The sequence below is a fragment of the Pituophis catenifer genome, unplaced genomic scaffold (assembly GCF_029215685.1).
Source record: "Pituophis catenifer annectens isolate HBS135680 unplaced genomic scaffold, rPitCat1.0.hap2 SCAF_7, whole genome shotgun sequence".
Classification (NCBI taxonomy): Eukaryota; Metazoa; Chordata; class Lepidosauria; order Squamata; family Colubridae; genus Pituophis; species Pituophis catenifer.
This window is the reverse complement of record NW_027256887.1, coordinates 59,769,330-59,789,891: the sequence shown is the minus strand read 5'-3', so window position 1 is coordinate 59,789,891 and position 20,562 is coordinate 59,769,330. Positions and strand designations below refer to the sequence as shown.

Sequence of the window (20,562 nt, the reverse complement as noted above, 5' to 3'; positions counted from 1 at the left end):
GAGGCCGCTGGAGAAGAGAGAAGCCCAAGGGGAGCACAGCTGGCCTAGTCGGTGCGGCTCCGGGCAGCGACCGCTATTGCGGGACTAACCGACTGACAGAAGGTGACTGAAAAGGGGCGGAGGGAGGGCGGCGAGGGGAAGGCTCGTTTCACGCACGCGTCGCCCCATAAGGTGAGAGAAACCGCTTGTCACTGGGCCTCTTGTGAGGGAGCGGCGCTGAACAGTAGAAAGGCGGGACCAAAGAGTTTACGCAATTGTTCCATGTGGACGGCATCATTGAGGACAATGCCAGCCTGTCTTTGTCGCGTGCTATTGGTTAGAACGTGCGGAAGGGGTGGGACATCGAGACGTTAACGGGGAGTAACAATTTAGGAAGTTGGCGGGTGATGCGAGTTGAGTTCGGTTTCTCCCCCGGGGGTTAGTGCGCCGTTGAAGGCTTCAGAATTGAAATCACTATCGGGCTTCATTCCCTTTCAATAGAAATAGATAAGAGTGACGCGTTCTGTTTGCCAGGTGAGTTTTTAGACCTTGAATCCTCTTGCCCGCTAAAATGTGCCTGCGTTAAAACGGGTAAAATCCCTTCGAAGTCGAAGTCGACTCTTGGTATCTTTATAGGCTCCGGAATGCATCGATAATATTGGGGAAAAGGAATGGATTGTTGTTGCCTCCTTCCAAGTTGTTCTTTCGATTTTCCAGTCTATTCTGTTAATAGGGATTTCCTGGCGGTCTATTTTCCATGTACTAATTGAGCGTGGTCTTACTCGGCTTTTCAGCTTAGGTGAGCCAGGTGCTATCTTTTGAAGCAGTAAATCGGCAAAAAAAAAAAAGGCTTTTAGGATAATTATGATTGGGTATGTTATTCTCCCAATTTCTCAATAAAGGTTGGCGCCAAAGATAATATATGCTCTTTTGATCAAATATCCACAAGAAAAATGTGGTTTTTTGTGTGTGCTTTGTGTTTTTAATTTCTCCGAATTTAAATACAAGCAGTTGTTTTCACCCTTAAACCGTCCATCTGAGACGCTTTAAAGATTGCAGGGGGGGGGGGAAGGTAGGGAACTCTCACAGCTGCATCACATCATCTCCCCTCACCAACTTCTTTCAAGACGTCTCGGGCTTCTTTGATTTCTCTGCAGTCGCACCAAGACTCAAAAAAAAAAAAAAGATTTTGCATTGCTGTACTACTAAATTATAGCAAGTAAGGCAAAAATAAGGATTCGGCTTAAACAGCGGAAGGGCAAATCCTCTACAGTCCAGGCAATCGGAATTTCGGACGCCTCTGCGATTCTTCGTTTTATATCTGCGGTTAATCGGAGTACACGATGTACTTGTACTGAGGCTTTTGGAACTTGTTTGTGTACGGCCGTTCCTGCTTTTCCTTCGCCGCTTTAATTGTCTTTTTTTTACCCCCCTCGGGGCGGAGATTTGTTGTGACTGACAGGTTCCTATGCTGGAATCCATCGGGGGAGGAAACAATAACCTCTCTGCAAAAGGCCCGTTCGTGAACGCCGTCTTTTAATCGGCGGTAAGTCCGAATCGGGAGTGGGGGAGGGGTGGGGTTCGTGGGACCACAGTAAAGATTTTCCGTCGCAGGTTCTGTCCGCCTCGGCAGCAAACGAGGCAGGGCCTGAAAGGACTGAAAGGGAGTTGTAAATAGTTGGGGCTCACGCTGTTTCTGTTTATTCCTTGATGCGGTGTTGTAATAGCGGTTTCTGGTTTGAAAATATTAAGGCAAAGCAATGCTACCAACATCGAAGTGAGTAAGTAAGAAAATAAAGGCCGGTCTTTTCAGGTAGAGAAGAAGAGTTTTGGAGAGCAGAGCATGGCTGCACCCATCCCTCCCGCCTGTTTTCAGGCACACAAAGATGCACCCAGGAGTTGTTGAGAGCGTTTGGAAGATCCAGTTAGTCTCTCTCACATGGCCCTTCTTCAAAAAGAGAAATTTGGGGACTTGAAGGATGGCAGAGCATCACACGCTTCTGGAAGTTATGTTTGTGTGCAGTTTCTTAAGTGGATGGACATATTGAATTCAAATGTTCTTCAGTAAAGATATACAAAGCAGTCAGGCTCACAATCCTACACACACCCACACCCACACACCCACACCAAGCCTTACAAGTTGTTTCAAAATATTCATACATCAGATTGAATCATACAGTTCGAATGTAGTTTCAAACAATGGCCTGGCCCGCAATAGTGCTAAAATTATTGTGGCTAAGGCACCAGGATAGAAAACAGGAAACTGTAGGTTCTAGTTCTGCTTTAAACAGGAAAGCCAGCTGCATGACCTTGGGCCAGTTTCCCTCAGCCGAACTTGCCTCACAGGGTGGTTGTTGTGGGGAAAATAGGAGGAAGAAGTTGTGTTGGATATGTTTGTTGCCTTAAGTTATTTGTAAAAAATAATAAAGCTGGGATACAAATAAATAAAATAACTTGATATGATGGGGAAGGCTCAATAGTTTCAAGGACCTGAGAGCCTCTGACAGATTCAACCTTGCTGAACTAGTGAAAAAAGAATGGAAAAAGCTAAGAATAATCCATATTGTTTTGAAAGCAGGCATATAGTAAATGTACTTCATTAGGAGGAACTTCAAAATCAAATACCAAAACAATGTCAGATGAATTTTATACGGTTGTCAAGAAATGTGTGGTCATTTGGATAAGCTAGTATGCTGGGTGATGAGAATGCCGACAGAAGGCTCTCCTCTAGGGCAGGTTTTTTCATGTGGTCACGTGGTTACTTTATTGCAAAAGTGTTACTACAGTATTCCTGTTCAAATGCTTAGGAAACAGCTGGATAAAAATGCATGCTGTATTATCTAGGTCTAGGATATAAACTATTGAAAATATTGATTTTTGTCAATGTCTTTATCCTTCAGGAGCTCAGTACATTTGAAATTAGATTCCAGTTTGTTAGTCTCTGTTTTCTTGTCTAATAGTTTTTGCTTTTGAAAGCTGTGTAATTTAATGTGAAAATAACAGCTAATCTTGATTGTAGATGAATGTAAAGCAAAATAGTTGTTTCTTCACAGGACATCTTACCCCCTAAGGTGAGATGGGCTCCCACTCCTCTGGCCTTCCAGAAGAGCCTTAAGATGTAGTTTTGCCAAATAATATCGGGGTGTGTGGGTGTGGGTATGTCTAAAATTGGCATCAAATCCTCTTAAGTAGCTAGTGGCTTGAAGAAGCTCTCTGTTTTTTTTTAAACTTCACTGTTTTAATTCTGTTTTAACTATTTTAAACTGTCTTTTTTATATGATTATATGTTTATATGATTGTATATAAAGCACCCCGAGTCAGTTCAGATGGGTGATGTAGAAATTTGATAAAAATAAAAGTTGATAAAAATTAAAAATCCAATTTATTTTTCATGCTATCATAACATTTAACAGCAGTTTGCTGACTGGATAAGTATTTAAATAGCTTGCATTTCTTCTTGTATGATGAAGGTAGTTCTTATTACTAGGTACTATTAATATTTTGCAAACTTGGAATGAGCTATCTTAAGATAATCAGTATGGATGTTAGGAATTGTAATTATAACAATTTATTGATAGATTTATTATTGTCTTATTTCACTTATTGTTCCTCTAACAATATTCTATGGGATATTCTGTTTACAGTAATTTGGAGTTTGGCAAAGTTATTAATCTCTTTGGTGCAGGACACTGAGCATCTCTTTCCAAAAATGAAATGAGTAGAGAAACGAGTAAGATGTTGTCAGTCTGTGGCTATTTTATTATTGTTATTTATTTATTTTTAAAACTTTATATTTCAGAGGCCTTGTACACAGTTATTATATCATCTATTTCTGCTGCCCATGTAATGTTTTAGCAAATTCTGCAATGTGTTGCTGTTTACTGAAAAAATAATGATCTGATGGATATATTTAAGAGCTGGGAGACCGAGTTGAAGCAAAAGTAGAATACATGAACATCTTCATGGTTGCATATGTGGACTTCTGTCTATGGAAACCAGTCTGAATATAGGAACAGTTTCCTTAAAAGTTATTTATATCACTCATTCTTTGTAGTAACACAGGAGAACCATGTCAAACTGGGTATCTTACTACAGAAATGAGGGAGAGGAAGAAGAGGAAGAAGAGGAAGAAGCAGCTGAAAACGTTGGTAAGGTTCATTTTTGGGGCATGCATATGCTGTTAATTTGCTGGATAGAAATGCTGCATTGAGGGAAATTTGCAACTAAATTACAATGGTATGGTGGAACCAGGCATCTTATCACATTAATGTGAAATGTGATAAGTGGCAAAAGTAATATTTTGCCTTTTTTATGTGAAGTGCCTCTTTTATGTTGGTGCAGAGTCCTGAAGAACTAAAACATATACTGGTGCATACTGGATAAAACAAAAGGCTTTTCTACAGTAGCCACCCTAATGCCTATAGGAAGCACACAATGTTAATTCAAAGAGAGTATGCTTTCCTAAGTAGAGGTGTAGTGTAATATGAGGATCCTTGGTAACTTTTTATCTACTATAATTATTGCTCAAAAATCAGAGAAATAGAACAGGCTGCTTTAAATTGCTTTTAAATAACACTAATGCTGTTAGTCTTATGGTGTGTTGCAATGTGAGCAAACTGTTGAGTTAACCCCCCTCCCCCCAAAGCTACATCAAATTTCTGTGCTGTATAGGAATGTATATCCTTTGTCCCAGAATAGAATACAATTTTTATTGGCCAAGTGTGATTGGACACACAAGGAATTTGTCTTGGTGCATATGCTCTCAGTGTACATAAAATAAAAGATACATTCATGAAGAATCATAAGGTACAACAATTAATGATAGTCATAGGATACAAATAAGCAATCAGGAAACAATATCAGTATAAATCATAAGGATCACTGTGATAGTTATAATTAAAGAATATAGAATAGTTGGATTGGATACATAGGATGATCCACATTAAATGCAACATTTTCTACCTCTAGGATTATATAAATATGGAGGTCGAGACACTTTGCTTTTCTTAGTGGATGGCTCAAGAACCATGTTTGAGTCTTTTGATGGTAGTAATTTGACATCTTTTGATATGACAATTCAGGTAAGATCACTGTTTTTCTACATCTGGAAATTTGAAAGATTCTGAAATGCATTGTAGTGATAGTACTGAAACATGGGGTAAGACAAAATTCTTTATTGAGAGGGTAGAAATTAAATTGCAATCCAGTATTTTCTTATTTTCTTGATTAGTATATTATTCAGAGACAGAGCATATGCTCTATATGCAAATGTCCTTGAAAGGTCCTCTAATAACTCCGAGGAGCATTCCTGTTTGAAACATTGGGAACCAAAGATGTGGAAACTTGTTCACCAATCTGAAGTAGATGACCAGTGGCTTCTGGTACAAGTTACCTCCCTGATAAGATTGTTTTCAGTTATAAATGTTCTAAAGATCAAGTGTTAGAAAATGTGGCCATACTTAGAAGTATTTATACTATAGAGTATTATAACCCCACATCTGTCAAAAGTATGATTAGATGTATTAATGTTATTTTCTCTCATCCCTGCTGATTTGTATTTTCTTACCAGTGCATTCAGAATGTATACAGAAACAAAATCATCAGCCATGAGAGGGATTATGTTGGTGTTGTGTTTTATGGAACAGAGCAGCATGATAATAAAATGAATTTTAAACACATATATGTTCTCCACGATTTGAACAATCCAGGTAAAGCAGGAACTATGTGGAATATATCTGTGATGAAAGAATTCAGGGATACATTATGCAGGAATCTTCAAATTGCGAGTGAGGATATCTGAGAAACCATTATAAACTCAGTTGCATTAAAAAAAAAAAACTAATTGTAGTGGGAATACTGTCAAAATTCATTCTAGGCTTTGCTCCTTATTTTGTCTGCAAAATCCTGCAGTGGGAGATTGGTGTGATATAATTCAGAGTGTGAGAAACTCTGTGACACATAAATTAAGAGTTGATTATTAAAAATAAATGGCATATTTATTATTTAGCCATACTATCAATGGAAGCTTTATGTTTATTCATGGGAGTGATTGGTTCACACAAATTCATTTATTATATAGGAGGGTATGGTAATACAAACTTTGAGAATCATTAACCTGGGAAAAGGAGAGATCATCTTCATTGGGTTTTTCACCAGAATGCCATAAGGTTTGGTTCTGGGTCCTCTATTCCTTAGCATTTTCTATTAATGATTTGCAAGCAAAAGTGAGAGGATGCTTATCAGATGACACAAAACTGAATATAATACTTGACAGAAATGCAATTCAAACATTCTTAATAGGTTAAAGAAGAAGGCTGACAAGTTATACAATTTAATGTCAAAATTAATTAAAACAATATTTAGGTAAACAATGCAAATAACTAATTGGATTACCCAGTTAGATAATGCTATTTTCCCCCAAATTGCTGTTCTCTACTTAAAGCCTCCTACTTAGATTATTTTATTAATCTGTAAATATTACTTGCAGCCCTTTTCCTATTTTAAAATAAATGTATTTAGCAACTGAAAAAATAATTGATGATCTAACAATCTTGCCATGTTGAACAACATTACTTTCCTGATTTGGAAATGAAATACAATAGACAAACTGTTGAATGGTTTGCAAATACTGGCCTATCATTTCTAGAGCCATAGCACTATCATTCATTGCTTTGGTTTTGTGAGAACTGAGAATATTTTTTTTCCTACCAGGGGCAAAAAAGGTATTAGAGCTGGCTAGCTATGAAGGAGAACAGGGAAGAGCTCTCTTCCAAAAGTCCTTTGGCCATAGTGACAACTACTCATTAGGCGAGGCACTCTGGGTTTGTAGTAGTCTCTTCAGTCATGTCTCTGTCAAGATGAGCCATAAGAGAATCATGCTGTTCACCAATGAAGATGACCCACATGGCCAAGATAGTACTAAAATCAAATTTGCTAGGACTAAAGCTGCTGACCTACGAGAAACAGGTTAGTATTTCAAATTATAAGTGAAGCATAATCTTTCTATATAAATAAAAATGTAAATGTTTGTTTGTTCAAAATCGTAAATCTCCGAAAGTTCTTCACCGATTGCTTTGAAATTTTGACACAATGTTGCATTCGAATACGTGCGTGTTTTTATATACCTATATTATATAGATCTCACACCTGTGACAGGTAAAAACATGCTTTTTTGAAAAACAGCGCCAACTGTTGGACATAAAAGCAACACACGCTATACCTGTGATGGTGAACCTATGGCACGTGTGCCACAGGTGGCACGTGGAGCCATATTAGTGGGCACGCCAGCTCAGCTCTGGGGCGCATGTGCGCGCCGAACAGCTGATTTTCGGGCCTTCTGGGTCCACCAGAAGTAGGGAAACAGGCTGTTTCCTGCCTCTGGAGGGCCTGGGGGGCGGGGGAAGGCCCGTTTTTCTTTCTTACCTGGCTCCAGATCCTTTCTATGGATCTGGGAAGGGCGAAAACAGCCTTTCCCACTCCCTCGGAGGCCCTACGGAGGCTGAAAGGGCCCATTTCCTGACTCCCGGTGGGACAGGAAGTGACGTTTTTTTCTGTCCCCAGCCTCCAGAGACTCCTAGAGAGGTTCCTACAGACTCCTAGAGAGGCTCCTAGAGACTCCTAGACAGGTTCTGAAGGCTGGGGACAGCAAAAAACATCACTTCCTGTCCCACTGAGAGTTGGGAAATGGGCCCTTTCAGCCTCCGTAGGGCCTCCAAGGGAGTGGGAAAGGCTGTTTTCGACCTTCCCAGATCCATAGAAAGGATCTGGAATCAGGTAAGAAAGAAAAATGGGCCTACCAGGCCATCATGTGCCAGGAGCGGGGGTGGGTGGGGTTGCGTGCGCATGCGCGTGGGCACATGCATGCGCGACCCTCCCCCCTGCCCCCCCTTTCCTGGCACGCGATGGCAAAAAGGTTAGCCATCACTGCGCTATACTATCTTTTTGGACTTTAACGTCACAGCACCACAATGGCAGGCGCGAGCTGGGTGTTTTCCCCTCAGCGCCGCCACCGCCAAACCCACAGGCAAAATGGCGGGAAATGTCAACCGCCGCCAAGCATCCTCCCGACTAACGGAGTATGTCGTACCTTTGGCAGGGACCACGATGCCGCCTTTGGTGCGGAGAGCTGCGAAGGTGAAGGCGGTTATACTGGCAAGCCGGGAAACCAGCTCTTACACCCGCGGCAAACTGGGACGGAGGCAAAGTAGGCGTGAATTGAGCTACAGAGGGACATCATTGGCACTCGGTCAAAAAATATTGTATACTCACAAGACTGGGCCACAGCTAGTTTAGAATAAAAGTGATATCTCATTTCAAAGAAGCAAACAACATTTCCTCTATTTGATCGCTACAAGGAGACATGTGAGGTACTTTAAAATGAGAGATTATCAGTGGTGCAAAGTAATTTAGGAAGACTTCTGTGGTTGAATGAAGAGTTGAATGCATGTTGTTTAAGTCCTAGGCTCACATCCACATGATTAGATCATCTTGCTGATGGACTAAATTTTGGTCACCAATTTGATTGAATGCTTCTGTTTTCTACAGTCCAGAAATGTGTATTTCAGCATGTCCTGGGTATTGCAGGAAAAGAAGGGTAAACCAATTAAACCTGACTTTCTAAATGTATGGGAAACTACTAGGGAACACCAGTTCTGTACACTAAACTTGAGAAAGATTTCCATTTTATGTGTATGCTCATCTTGCATCTTATAGTTTCTGATGCCTCTCCTGCCCTCATTTAGGTGCTTTTAAAACAAAGCTTTTTTCCTTGTTTAATTCTTGGAGGTTTCTTTACCTAGTAAATGTTATCTTGTGCATACCTGGAGATCACCATAAGAAATGAAGTAATGGTATCCATGTTCTCATATAAGAAACAACCTCTTTTCCCCCCACAATTCTGTGATTGCAGGAATTTACCTTGACTTAATGAACCTAAAGAAGCCTGGAGGGTTTGATATTTCCTTATTCTACAGAGACATCATTAATACAGCAGATGATGAGGACTTAGGAATCCAGTTTGAAGAGTCTTGCAAATTGGAGGATCTTATGAAGAAAGTACGAGCAAAAGAAACAAGGAAGCGAGCTTTAAGTCGGTGAGTATCATCTTCCTCTTGCAGGGTAATCTGGGAGACTTTGGAGGAATCATAATAACAGAGAGTTACATTAAATAGTACATAATATTAAATTGTGGAAAGTTTCTTTATTGTGTTTTTAGATGAGAAATTGTAATGTGCTTTTCATCTCTTTAAAATAGAAATTAAAATATTGTACAAGGTTTCAAAGACTTAAATTTGTTTTTATTCATTCTTTAGGCTGAATTTATATTTGGGAAAAGATGTAATTCTTACTGTAGGCATTTTCAACTTAGTCCAGAAGGCTGTCAAGCAGCCTCCAGTGAAACTTTACAGAGAAACTAATGAGCCACTGAAAACAAAAACACGAACCTTTAATCGAGAGACAGGTAGTTTGCTTCTTCCAAGTGACACCAAGAGAGCTCAGGTAACGTTTTCAACTTTCTGTTTTCCATGTTAAAAGAATTTTGAGCGGCAGTATGGTGTAGAAGGCATTATATCCTGATTTATGTATCTGAGCTTCCTTGCTGTGATGCTTTGCAAAAGGTGATGAATTCATGCCTTAGCATCTCTTGGGCCATACTGGAATTTGTATTACAGTATATATATATTTTCTTCAAGCACAACTTTCATAAAACTGCTAGGAATCAGACACTTTCAGTCACTAAGGCAAGTTTACATGTAGGAAGCTAAGCCTAGTATAGATCAGATCTTACTAAATATTTGGCAACCATTGATTTTAGTTTAACTGTAGTTTAAAGGGGATCATTTTTATGCATCACTTTCATGGCAATATTTATTTTTGTTTGAGTATGTCTTAGTTGAAAATTGAGTAAATATGATTTATTGTTTATCATTATTTCAATATTGAGGCTGTCCAACTTTAAATGACTCTGTGCAATACATCAAGAGGAAAAAGAAGACAGCTAATGAAACCATTACCCCAAAAGCCAAAAACCAGTTAACTGTTAAAGGGGCTTGAGCCCATTTTAGTTCTATATATTTTAAATATAATCATTCTTGTATGTGTGGTACTAAGGGCTGGGACAAAATAGGGATTCTTTAGTATACTTTTGTTGCAGTATCCACTAAGACTGTCCAGTGCTTCAGAAATAATTCAGAAATATGCTTTGGAGTATGCAAGAACATGAACATAGCACCTTTCTGCACTGCTTCAGAGTAGTTGCACCTCTTGTAACATTTGTTGGGCTTGTACCACTATGTGGTCTAAAAGCCTTTATTGGGGATGTAATCTCAATCATAGAAACTTTGACTGACTGAGAGTGTCCACACTCAGTCAGCTGCTTTATTTGTTTATTTTATTTATCACACATCATTTGTTCTCTCACAAATGTTGTAGATAAATTGAAAGTATTTTTAAATTGTTATGTAACTGACTATGTTCCCATGTTAGAATTTATTGAAAAAAAAGATAGGATGTAAAGGAACTCAAGGAACATAGAAAAAATCTGATAACAATAAATGCATTTATTTTATTGAAAATGAGCCCCAATCCCACTCTGTCCTTAAAGCTAGGGAGAAATGGATGCTTTGGATCCGTGATGGCGAACCTATGGCATGTGTGCCACAGGTGGCACGCGGAGCCATATCAGTCAGCACGCGAGCTCAGTTCCGGTGCACATGTGTGTGCCGGTCAGCCAATTTTCGGATCTCCTGGGCCCACCAGAAGTAGGGAAACAGGCTGTTTCCGGCCTCTGGAGGGGGGTGGGGAAGGCCGTTTTCACCCTCCCCAGGCTCCTAGAAAGGCTCTGGAGCCTGGGGAGGGCGAAAAATGGGCCTACCGGACCCACTGTGCCATTGTGTGCCAAAAGTGGGGGAAGTGTAGGTGGATCACATGCACATGCGGGGGGGACGGGGCGCACAGAATTATGGGCGTGGGCATGTGCACAAGCAACCCCCCCGCGCTCCCCCCAGTTTTGGCATGCGATGGTAAAAAGGTTAGCTATCATTGCTTTAGATGAATTTGTAACCTTCAGGAGTAGAGTATGAACTCGGGAAATATTTCCTGCTCTTCTCTTTATTTCTTACACAGTCAGTATGGAATTTGATTTTTGTGGTACTTTCTTGTTATGAGGATTCTAATGGGCTTCTTTATTTACAACTATGATAATTTTTGCTGCATTTTTTCAGCAGCTGCTTTTTCCTGATTTTCTTCCTTAGATTTATGGGAATCGTCAGATTGTGCTAGAGAAGGAAGAGACAGAAGAAATAAAAAGATTTGATTCACCAGGCTTGTATCTGATTGGGTTTAAACCCTTGGTAATGCTGAAGCCATATCACTATATCAGGCCTGCACAGTTCATCTACCCTGATGAGTTCTTAATGAATGGTAATTATAACTGAAAATTATACTCTACCATTTATCTTTAGGGTTACTCAGTTCCAGAACATATTAGCAGGAACAAAACAACAGCAGTGGAATTCCTGAATGAGATAAATTTTATTGGCATAATCAGAAAGGATTAATTTCTAGGCTTCAGAAATAAATCCAAAAAAATGTCATTAGCAAAACAAGTTTTTAATTTTATTTTTTCCATCATTATCTGTTGCTAACTTATTTAACCCAAGTCATCTTATAAAATTAACATACAATGTAATAAAAACTGAAGAAACATCCATGTTAACTGTAAACATAAGCACAACCAGTCAAATAACAGTGACGATTAAGCAACGTGCAACACAAACATCTGGTTTAGCAGAATAACCAATCTCAATACCATCTGAAAAATAAAATAGGATCATCTTAATGCTGGGGTGTAACTTGTTCCATAATACTGGTATTGGATTGATGCAAGGATGGAAAAATGTTACCCCTAAGGCAGTCCAACCCTCTCCTCCCTATCTTCCAGTTGTGGACCTTCTCCTTTGGAGTGGGTGCTATCCTGTCCCAGCCAGCAAGAAGGCACCAACCATCATGCAATTGCTGAACAAATAGCCACTTAGTTTTGCTAGATTCATACTGAACTGTGTTGTCAGGATCTTATAGCCTTTTGATATTGGGTAAGGTCCTCTAAGACATTTCATCTTAGGCCCTGAATACAGAGGTATAACTCTGTATCATCACCTTATTGATCATAAATTACTCAGAATCCATGTATGAGTTCCCCCACTAGATTCATGTAAATATTGAATAGAATGGGGGAGAGTGTTGAGTGCTGTGGGACTTCATATAAAAAGCATTTGACCTTTTATCTCTACAACTGTTGACTGATTCTGCCTATAGCAGATATGGTACTACTTCAGTGCAGTGTCCCACCTAGACCAGAAGGATAACATGATTGATAGTATTAAATGCAGCTGAGAGATCTAACAGAATGAAAAGAACTGTACTCCCACCATCCAGATTCTGATATAATTCATCAGAAGTCTGGTTTAATATTGGTGATGAAATTCTATATGATGGAGATTTGTAAAAGGAAATGTGGGAAAAGACTATTGACATCTTCATTTTAAAAAGGTCCCAGGTCAAATAAAAAACAAAAATAACCTTCACATGTACTGTATTTTGGGAAAATGTGCTATAACTTCTTGATTATTTTGAAGAGTTCCAAAGCATTAGAATAATTTAACCAAATATCGGGGAGCCTATTGGCAAATTGATGTTCTTCTAAAAGAGAGGAACATGTTGTGGCTGAAAAAACACCCAATTGCAAAAATTAGGCGGCAAATCTCTTGGGAGTTAAAGAAAGATTATAAGATTACCCACACGTGCTCCATAAAACTGCTTTTTTGGGGGGGAGAGCAAACAGTAGGAACTGTTTTTGTGGTCAGTTTTCAATCAGTTGGGAGTCATGAGATTCCATCCTGCTCATAGCTGCTAATCTCACCTATATGGATTCTAAATTTGACTAGGTCATCTCTTGATCAGTTTGGATTTTATGCATTTATTTATTTGGTTTACTTTAAAAATTAAGAACCTTCGGACTAGCAAGTTTTATTGAAATTAGTGGACGTCCTTTGATCCTTTTTTAAAACAAAACAATTTAATTATAAGATTAAATATTTGTATTATTTGGAATATATAGCAAGAGGATGATTATTTTTTGGTTTTGGAAAGTTTCACATGGATCAGTTTAAATAGGGAGGGGTGAGGTTTTAGAGATGGGTTTCTAGAAAGTGAGGGAAGATGTGGAATGAAGATACGTTTTATTTTAAGTGACACATTCTTGATATTGGTTATACTTGCTCGGGATAAAGGGGGAAGTTTCTTTTGTCATTTTTTTGACATTTCTATTTTTATCTTTTTCTTCTCTACATCTTTCATTTGTTATTTTCTTTAATGTATTACTTTCTTTTGTAGTTCTGTATGCTTTATTTGTATTATATAACCCCTAATAAAATTATAGGGGAAAATAATAATTCAACAAAAAATGGCCATTTGTTTACAGGAAGTACTACTTTGTTCAATGCCTTGTTAACAAAGTGTTTGGAGAAAGGAGTGATGGCCATATGTAGATACATACCACGTCAAAACAATCCTCCCAGGTTTATAGTTCTGGTCCCACAAGAAGAACAACTAGATGAGCAGAATGTACAGATAGTCCCTGCAGGTAATTTAAATGTCATATTTTAGTTTTGTGGTTGGCTTAAAGGTGTTGCTCTATTTGCTATTTTTTTTCAAAACAGTATCAAAATAAGATAGTTTGCTTATGCCATTATAAGCAGCATGGAACAAGTATAACTTGAAAGAAACTTATTCTTTAATAATACTAGAAAAAAGATATCTGATATATCCAACAATAATAAGACAGTGTGGTAAAATAATTTATGCGCAGGTATTTCTCCTCCTGAATTTTATTCCTTTCCTGTTTTTGTATTAACTGATAAAAACATTTGTAAAACTTCCAGAACAATTAGGATCTTCAAATTCCATATTTGGCATTATTTCTAATCATAACCAATGAATGTGGCTTATAAATAATTTAATAAAAATATTATGTAATAAAGTGTATCTGTATGTGTGTATAGGCATCTGTATACAAATGCATGTGTGTGTGTAATATCAAATTAAAATTGTTTAAATGCTGCCTCCAACTAAATGTTTTTTTATTTCTTAAAAATCTAGTATGTTATGTACATTAATTGAATGTGGACATACTTAGGCCATTTCTGATTATAATAAATTGCATATTTCATTAACAAGAAAATTGTTCCTTGATTGCCTGTGAGATTTTTTTTTCTGTTAATCCTTCACTACCTATTTCTGAGCTTATTGCTCCAACTATAGAGGGTGTTTACATATATGTCCCCTTCTGAATTATATATAATTAAATTAATGTAAACATGAATAAATTATTTCTACTCTGCCTTTTTAATGACTTTTCTACATTGATTATCTCTTTAAAAGCAATCACTCTTATTGGCACTTAAACAATTTCAATGAATCAATATTTTAATAATCAATTTAATATTTGAAGGAGTTTAAAATAATTGAAGCATTCAGGCAAAGTTTGTGATAATGCCAACTTAGTTTAGTAGATTATTTATCAAAATACTGCATATGCTGACGGAATAAATGTCAAATTGTGCTTTCAAATCACTTGGCTTTCTATTGTCTGTTCTTCCTTTCCTTCTGCTTAGGTTTTCATCTCATTTTTCTACCTTATGCTGATGACAAACGAAATATTGACTTTACTGAGAAGGTACCAGCTAATCAACAACAAGTGAACAAAATGAAGGAAATAATACAGAAGCTTCGATTCAAGTACAGGTGAATATAGAGATAAAAATTAAGATACCGTATTTTCCGGCGTATAAGATGACTTTTTAACACATGAAAATCTTCTCAAAAGTCGGGTGTCGTCTTATACGCCGGGTGTCATTCTCCTGTAACCAGGCAGACCAGCCCGAAAGGCTCTGACAAGCCTTAAATGGCTCTGGCAATCCAAGCTCTGACGATCCCAGCTTTGCCTGCTAAGCAGGAAACGCAGCTGGGATCGCCAGAGCCATGTAAAAGTTTTGTAAAAAAAGTTTTCCCCCTCCAGCTTGCTTACCTTAGCTGCTAGTTGCAACGCCTGCCTTGCTTCGCTTGCCTGAATCCATTCCATCAGCAAGCCTCTCCCTGCCTGCAATCAAGCAGGCAGGGAGTTGTGGACTTCAACTCCCAGAATTCCTCAGCCAGCAAAACAAAGCTGGCTGAGGAATTCTGGGAGTTGAAGTCTACAAGTCTTAAAGTTGCCAAGGTTGGAGACCCCTGTTCTATTGGGTAAGTTTTTTTCCCCTTTGGGAGCTTTAAAAAAAATAGTTAATTGGGGTTTTTTTTAGTTGTTCTTTTTTAGACCTAGCCATTTAAAGTTTAGGAAGTTTTAAATTTAGCTTTCATATAAAAATAAAAATAAAATAAAATATAATATTTGTGCAGCTTTCTGAGATTTATTATGTTTTTGTAGTGTTTCACTCTAACTACACAAACACACAAAATCTTACAAAGGTGTATGTGGAATTTTGTGTGTGTAAAGTGTGAAAGTTGGGTTTTGGGGCTTTTTGTGGCTGTGTTGAGGTTCCTGCTTGTTGCAGGGGCCATTTTGGGTCTAGCACAGCTGCTTTTACATTGTGGGTGAGCCAGTTTATGTTTATTAATTTTTATTTGGTGTGCGTTGGAAGAGGGGTAGTCTTATACAGCGAGTATAGCCCAAACCCTATATTTTAACAGGAAAATTCGGGGGTCGTCTTATACGCCCAGTCGTCTTATACGCCGGAAAATACAGTATATACATAGCAAATAGTAACTAGACAAATCTTCAAACTTCAATATCTTTTGCAATTCTCTATTTTGCCTGTGTATTGTGGTAGAAGTTAACTGTACTGTTCATGGGGTGACTTTGAACCAGTCAGTCTCCTTTATCTCATCCTATCTGCATCTGTCATTGCTTGCTCAATGCAGGATGCAGAATGCAGAAATTAATTTGCACTGAGACTAGCTTCCCAAACAAGGCAACTTTTTAATGAATTAAATTTTAATTTGGTATCCAATATATCTAAGATGTATATGTGCAACAAATAGTTTCTGCTATTACAACGACCTACTTTTGAATAGAAAACCAAATTGCTTCTGTAGAGAAGGGACAAATTTAAGCTTACAGTATAATACTTAAGCATTCATCCTAGAGAGGGAAAATATGAATTCAAAATATCTATAAGTAGGAACTGCATCAATTTTGACAAAATTATAACTTAGAAAGCAGTTTGTTAACTTCATTAGAGATATGTCTTGCTATAGATTTCAAATGCATGTACTATCGGTAATTGTACATTTTTTTATATTTAAAGTAACCTTCGGGTTTTCATTAAACAACATCTCTTTTGGCAATGGTAACTGATATGTGCTGCTTCATAATGCAAGGAAAAACCAAAGATTTCTCTTAAAGAGCACCAAAGTGATAATAGCAAAACATTCTGCCATTTCTCTTTTTTGAGATCTATATAGCAAAGTTACTCCATTTTATGACAGACACACTTGCATTCAAAACTGGATAATCTCCCACAGAAAGATACTATTATTTTTTAGTATAATAAGTCTGCCAATGTGTGTTTGAATTTTCATTTCTATATCATGATGACATTATTTGCACTTTTTGCTGGATTTTGTCAGAAGTGAGAGCTTTGAAAATCCAGTACTACAACAACATTATATGAATTTGGAAGCACTGGCACTGGATTTGATGGAGCCTGAAAAAGCTGAGGATCTGACAGGCAAGAATAATTTAGTATAATATAATTTTCCTTTAATATGGTCTTTGGTATGTCATAAACATTTAAGAATGCAGCAAGCAATTGTTATAGAACTGTATATTTTTACAGAAGTAGTAAAAATATTTGATAGAGTTATACATTATTTGTAATGCTTAAATGTTTACCAGGCACTTGAAAGTCAACCCTGAATGTAGGGATTGTTTTTAAAATGAATAAAGTATAAAATATAAAAGTAGAATTCATTTTTCAGTGAGTTTTTTAAAAAAGAGCCTAGATTACAATTTCCAATCTGTACTACGGGTTTTGAGACATAGTGGGAGCTTTATAGCAGTTTTCCTTCATCAGTTGATGTATTTAAGTTAGCTAAATATTCTTACCTTCTGTTTTCTGCCTAGTATCTATATTATCTTGTCATTTCTGTTAGTTAATGAAGGCTGAGGAAAAAAAATAACCCTGTTGAGTTATAGTGTATTAGTTACTTTCTAATTCTTTAAAGCAGTTATTTACTTTGTTTTTGATATGTTATTTTACAAAGCAAAATATTTCAGTAATTAACATTAATACTGTATTTTTCGGACTATAAGACGCATCGGACTATAAGACACACCTTAATTTTGGGGGAGGAAAACAAGAAAAAAAGAATTCTGCCTCTGCCTACCAGCATCAGGATCAGCGGTGTCCTCACTTCCATTCAGATTTTGATAACAAGCAGCACAGATCTTTTTATCCGTTTAAAACAAACCCTATCACCCTACGCGCATTTAACTGGAGGGGGTGGGGTGGGGTATGATTTTCATGGGGGCAGAAGAGGGACTTGGCACCAAAGACTCCACTCGCGAGATGCCCCTGTCTTCCTACCTATAGCTGTAGGCGTTGAAAGCCTGGCTTTCTCGCAGCAAGGCCCAATAGACACGCAGCACTTCAGTCCTCCTGGACGCCGCCATCTCATAAACATGGTGCTGGGCTTCCTGGCAAGCCCCCTGCATCTTTGCTGCCTCAGTCGGAGCCTGATTCTGGAAGCAGCCCAGGGAAGCACGGTGGTCGGGGCTCGGTTGGCAAAGCGGGCGCTGCGCAAGGGGCATAAGGCAAGGTGCTGCCACCCGAAAACACTGTTGTTGGCGATCTCCGCCGCCTGGAATTGCCTGAAAATGTGATGATTCTTTTTTGCCTCCACACGCCCCGTTTTTGGAATCGGGGAGCAAAAAGAGCATTGTGCTTTCGGGCGCTTCGCAGACAATGTAAGGCAAGGTGCTGCCACCCGAAAACACTGTTGCCACAATCTCCACTGCCTGGAACTGCCCAAAAATGTGATGCTCTTTTTTTGCTTCTTCATGCCCTGTTTTTGCAATCGGGGAAGAAAGTGTTTTCGGGCAGCAGCGCCTTGACTTACGCTCCCTGCACTGTTGCCCAAAAACACTTTCCTCCCCAATTCCAAAAACGGGGCATGTGGCAGACCTTCCTGCCTGAAAACACTTATGAAGTGTGTCTTAAACTCTGAAAAATACGGTAATTGGTACTTGTTCCTATTCAGTCAGATTTTATGGGTCTGTTCATGGTCCCTGTTGCTTTAAAGTTCAAAAATATATTGTGCATATTAAATATCCATTATTTCTGTATTTTTAAGTACCAGTTCTAAGGTCGTCTTCCTTCTTTTTCAGTGCCCAAGGTTGAGATAATGGATGGCCGACTGGGTAGCCTTGCAGAAGAGTTTAAACAACTTGTTTATCCACCAGGCTATGATCCTGATGGGAAAACTGTAAAACGAAAACAAGGTGGGATGAAAGAATAGAGAGAGAAGACAATTGTGTCCTTAAATGCATATGCCCTTTTTAAGTTTGCCAACATTGTAATATAGGATCTAAGTATACCTTTTTCTCAGAATATAAGTAGGATCTTGACCCAAGGTTCTTGATTTCTGAGGACATTTGCAGATGGCAATGACATATTAATGCAGTCTTGGCAACTAGTCATATTAATGCAGTCTTGGCAACTAGTCGTAAGTGCAAATGGGTTGTCAAATGCCTAGATTGTGATCCTGTGGGGATGCTAAATGACTATAACTTTGGGGATCGGTCGTATGTCCCTTTGTTCAATACATAGTAACTTCAAAATGCTGCTGAACAATTGTCATAAATCGATACCATCTGTATCCTGGAGTGAGGTAATGGCAAACGATCTTAATATTGCTAAGAAAGCTACCTGGACATCTCTATGAAATCACTAACAGTTGAGCTTGATCTGAAGGAGACTCAAAATCTTTTAAAGAGATCAGAATGTGAAGCTTTGTAGGATTTTCTACCATGATGGATATATACATGAAACATTTCAATTATTTCAAATGAGTGACAAATAACTACACCCAATTTTCTTTTCTCCAGCAGGTAGTGGTACTGAACAATCAGAAAAGAAAGCAAGAATGGAACTCTCTGAAAAGGAAGTGAGGAATCATGTTGATAAAGGCACTTTGGGTAAACTTACTATGCCAATTCTAAAGGATATATGCAGGATTTATAAGCTAACAGGTGGTGGAAAGAAGCAAGAACTTTTAGATGTGATAACTGCGCATTTCAATAAGCACTGAGTTTACACCCCCAACTGCTTCAAACATTTTAATGTTGAAAATTTCCTAAATGTTGAGATTTTGACAAGACATCTTAGATATTTGATAAAAGGGAGTGGGAATCAGGGTTTTATTTTTGTGAAATTAATAGAAAAATCCCCACCTCCTTTCCACTTCTGGTTCTAGATTTGATTGTACAATTTTCATCTGTCTTTAATAAATGAGCTTGGTTTAGCGATGTCAGCTTTTTCATTTCACATATAACATAATGCACAAACTACCGTAGTATTATTTAGGAAAATAGCTTATTATTGAAAGAATAGTACTGTACAAATTTGGTTTGTATGCATGCCTCAAGCATATAGCAAACGTGCCCTGGCAATCTTTTTTTTTCCAACCATGTTTCTTCTTTCCAGTCCATGATAGAAACAAGTTAGCTATTCAGATTTTACAGAGGTTTTTTCTCTTCAGGAGGCACCCTGTACTTTAACAAAAATATTTAAAACTGAATGCAATTTGCCTATTTTGTGATAGACAGTGATCCAAAGGGGGTCCACAATGACCCACAGGCCAGCATTCATTACTAGGCTGGAGTTCTCTCTTGTGAATTAGAACATTCTTAGCTGCCATTTTCCTTCCATTTGATGGAACAGCTAATTGGCAGCTGGATGAGTTGCACTGTAAAGTGGGAAAGTAGGTTTTTTGGGGAAGAGAGAAACCTTACTGTACTTTAGGACACAGCTCATCCAGTTGACAGTAAGTTATTCACTGAACTGGTTGAAAAAGTGCTATCCATGTGCAGAAAAGTTGGAATCCTGCAGAAAAGTATGGTTTTAAAGGGGCTTTTTTTTTTTTTTAACTAAACCATGTTCTTCTATGGTTATTCTATTTCAAGTGGCTGAAGTTTTACTAAGTTTACTTCCAATGTAGCTGGGGCACTCTGATCTAAATTGTGAAGAAAAAGGTTTTCTACATCTGTTACCATTTAGCGTCACTAGGATTTTTGCAGCCCAAGCCTGATAGCCTAAGTATGGTGGCATAGGCTGGGATTCGATAATCTCTGTTAGTCAGCTGAGTTTGCTTTACTGTGATTTAGTAGCAATACTGAACATATGGCTGAACCTATCTAGAGATTAAAATATTGGAAAGCTCTGACTCAAATCTTATCTTCGATAATGAAAACTCACTACTTTTGACTTTGGATCAGTCATACTTTTTCAGTTTACCTTAATTATTACT

At 38.1% G+C, this 20,562-nt stretch overlaps 1 protein-coding gene across 5 annotated transcripts; it reads left to right on the top strand.

Moving 5' to 3' along the window:
• Nucleotides 1-21: 21 nt before the first annotated feature.
• Nucleotides 22-19,561, top strand: XRCC6 (X-ray repair cross complementing 6). 5 transcript variants are annotated; one of them, XM_070947858.1, is made up of 13 exons: nt 22-102; nt 4,034-4,127; nt 4,948-5,060; nt 5,549-5,687; nt 6,691-6,945; nt 8,888-9,071; nt 9,291-9,477; nt 11,232-11,400; nt 13,460-13,621; nt 14,652-14,781; nt 16,663-16,763; nt 18,422-18,535; nt 19,142-19,561. In XM_070947858.1, exons 2-13 carry the CDS (start codon nt 4,049-4,051, stop codon nt 19,342-19,344), a joined length of 1,836 nt encoding a protein of 611 aa, XP_070803959.1. In that variant the 5' UTR covers nt 22-102; nt 4,034-4,048; the 3' UTR covers nt 19,345-19,561. The 5 variants fall into 5 exon arrangements, with proteins under 5 accessions (XP_070803959.1, XP_070803960.1, XP_070803958.1 ...); XM_070947859.1 differs by lacking the exon at nt 22-102 and adding an exon at nt 366-513 and having other exon boundaries at nt 4,042-4,127; XM_070947857.1 differs by lacking the exon at nt 22-102 and adding an exon at nt 366-513.
• Nucleotides 19,562-20,562: the final 1,001 nt, after the last annotated feature.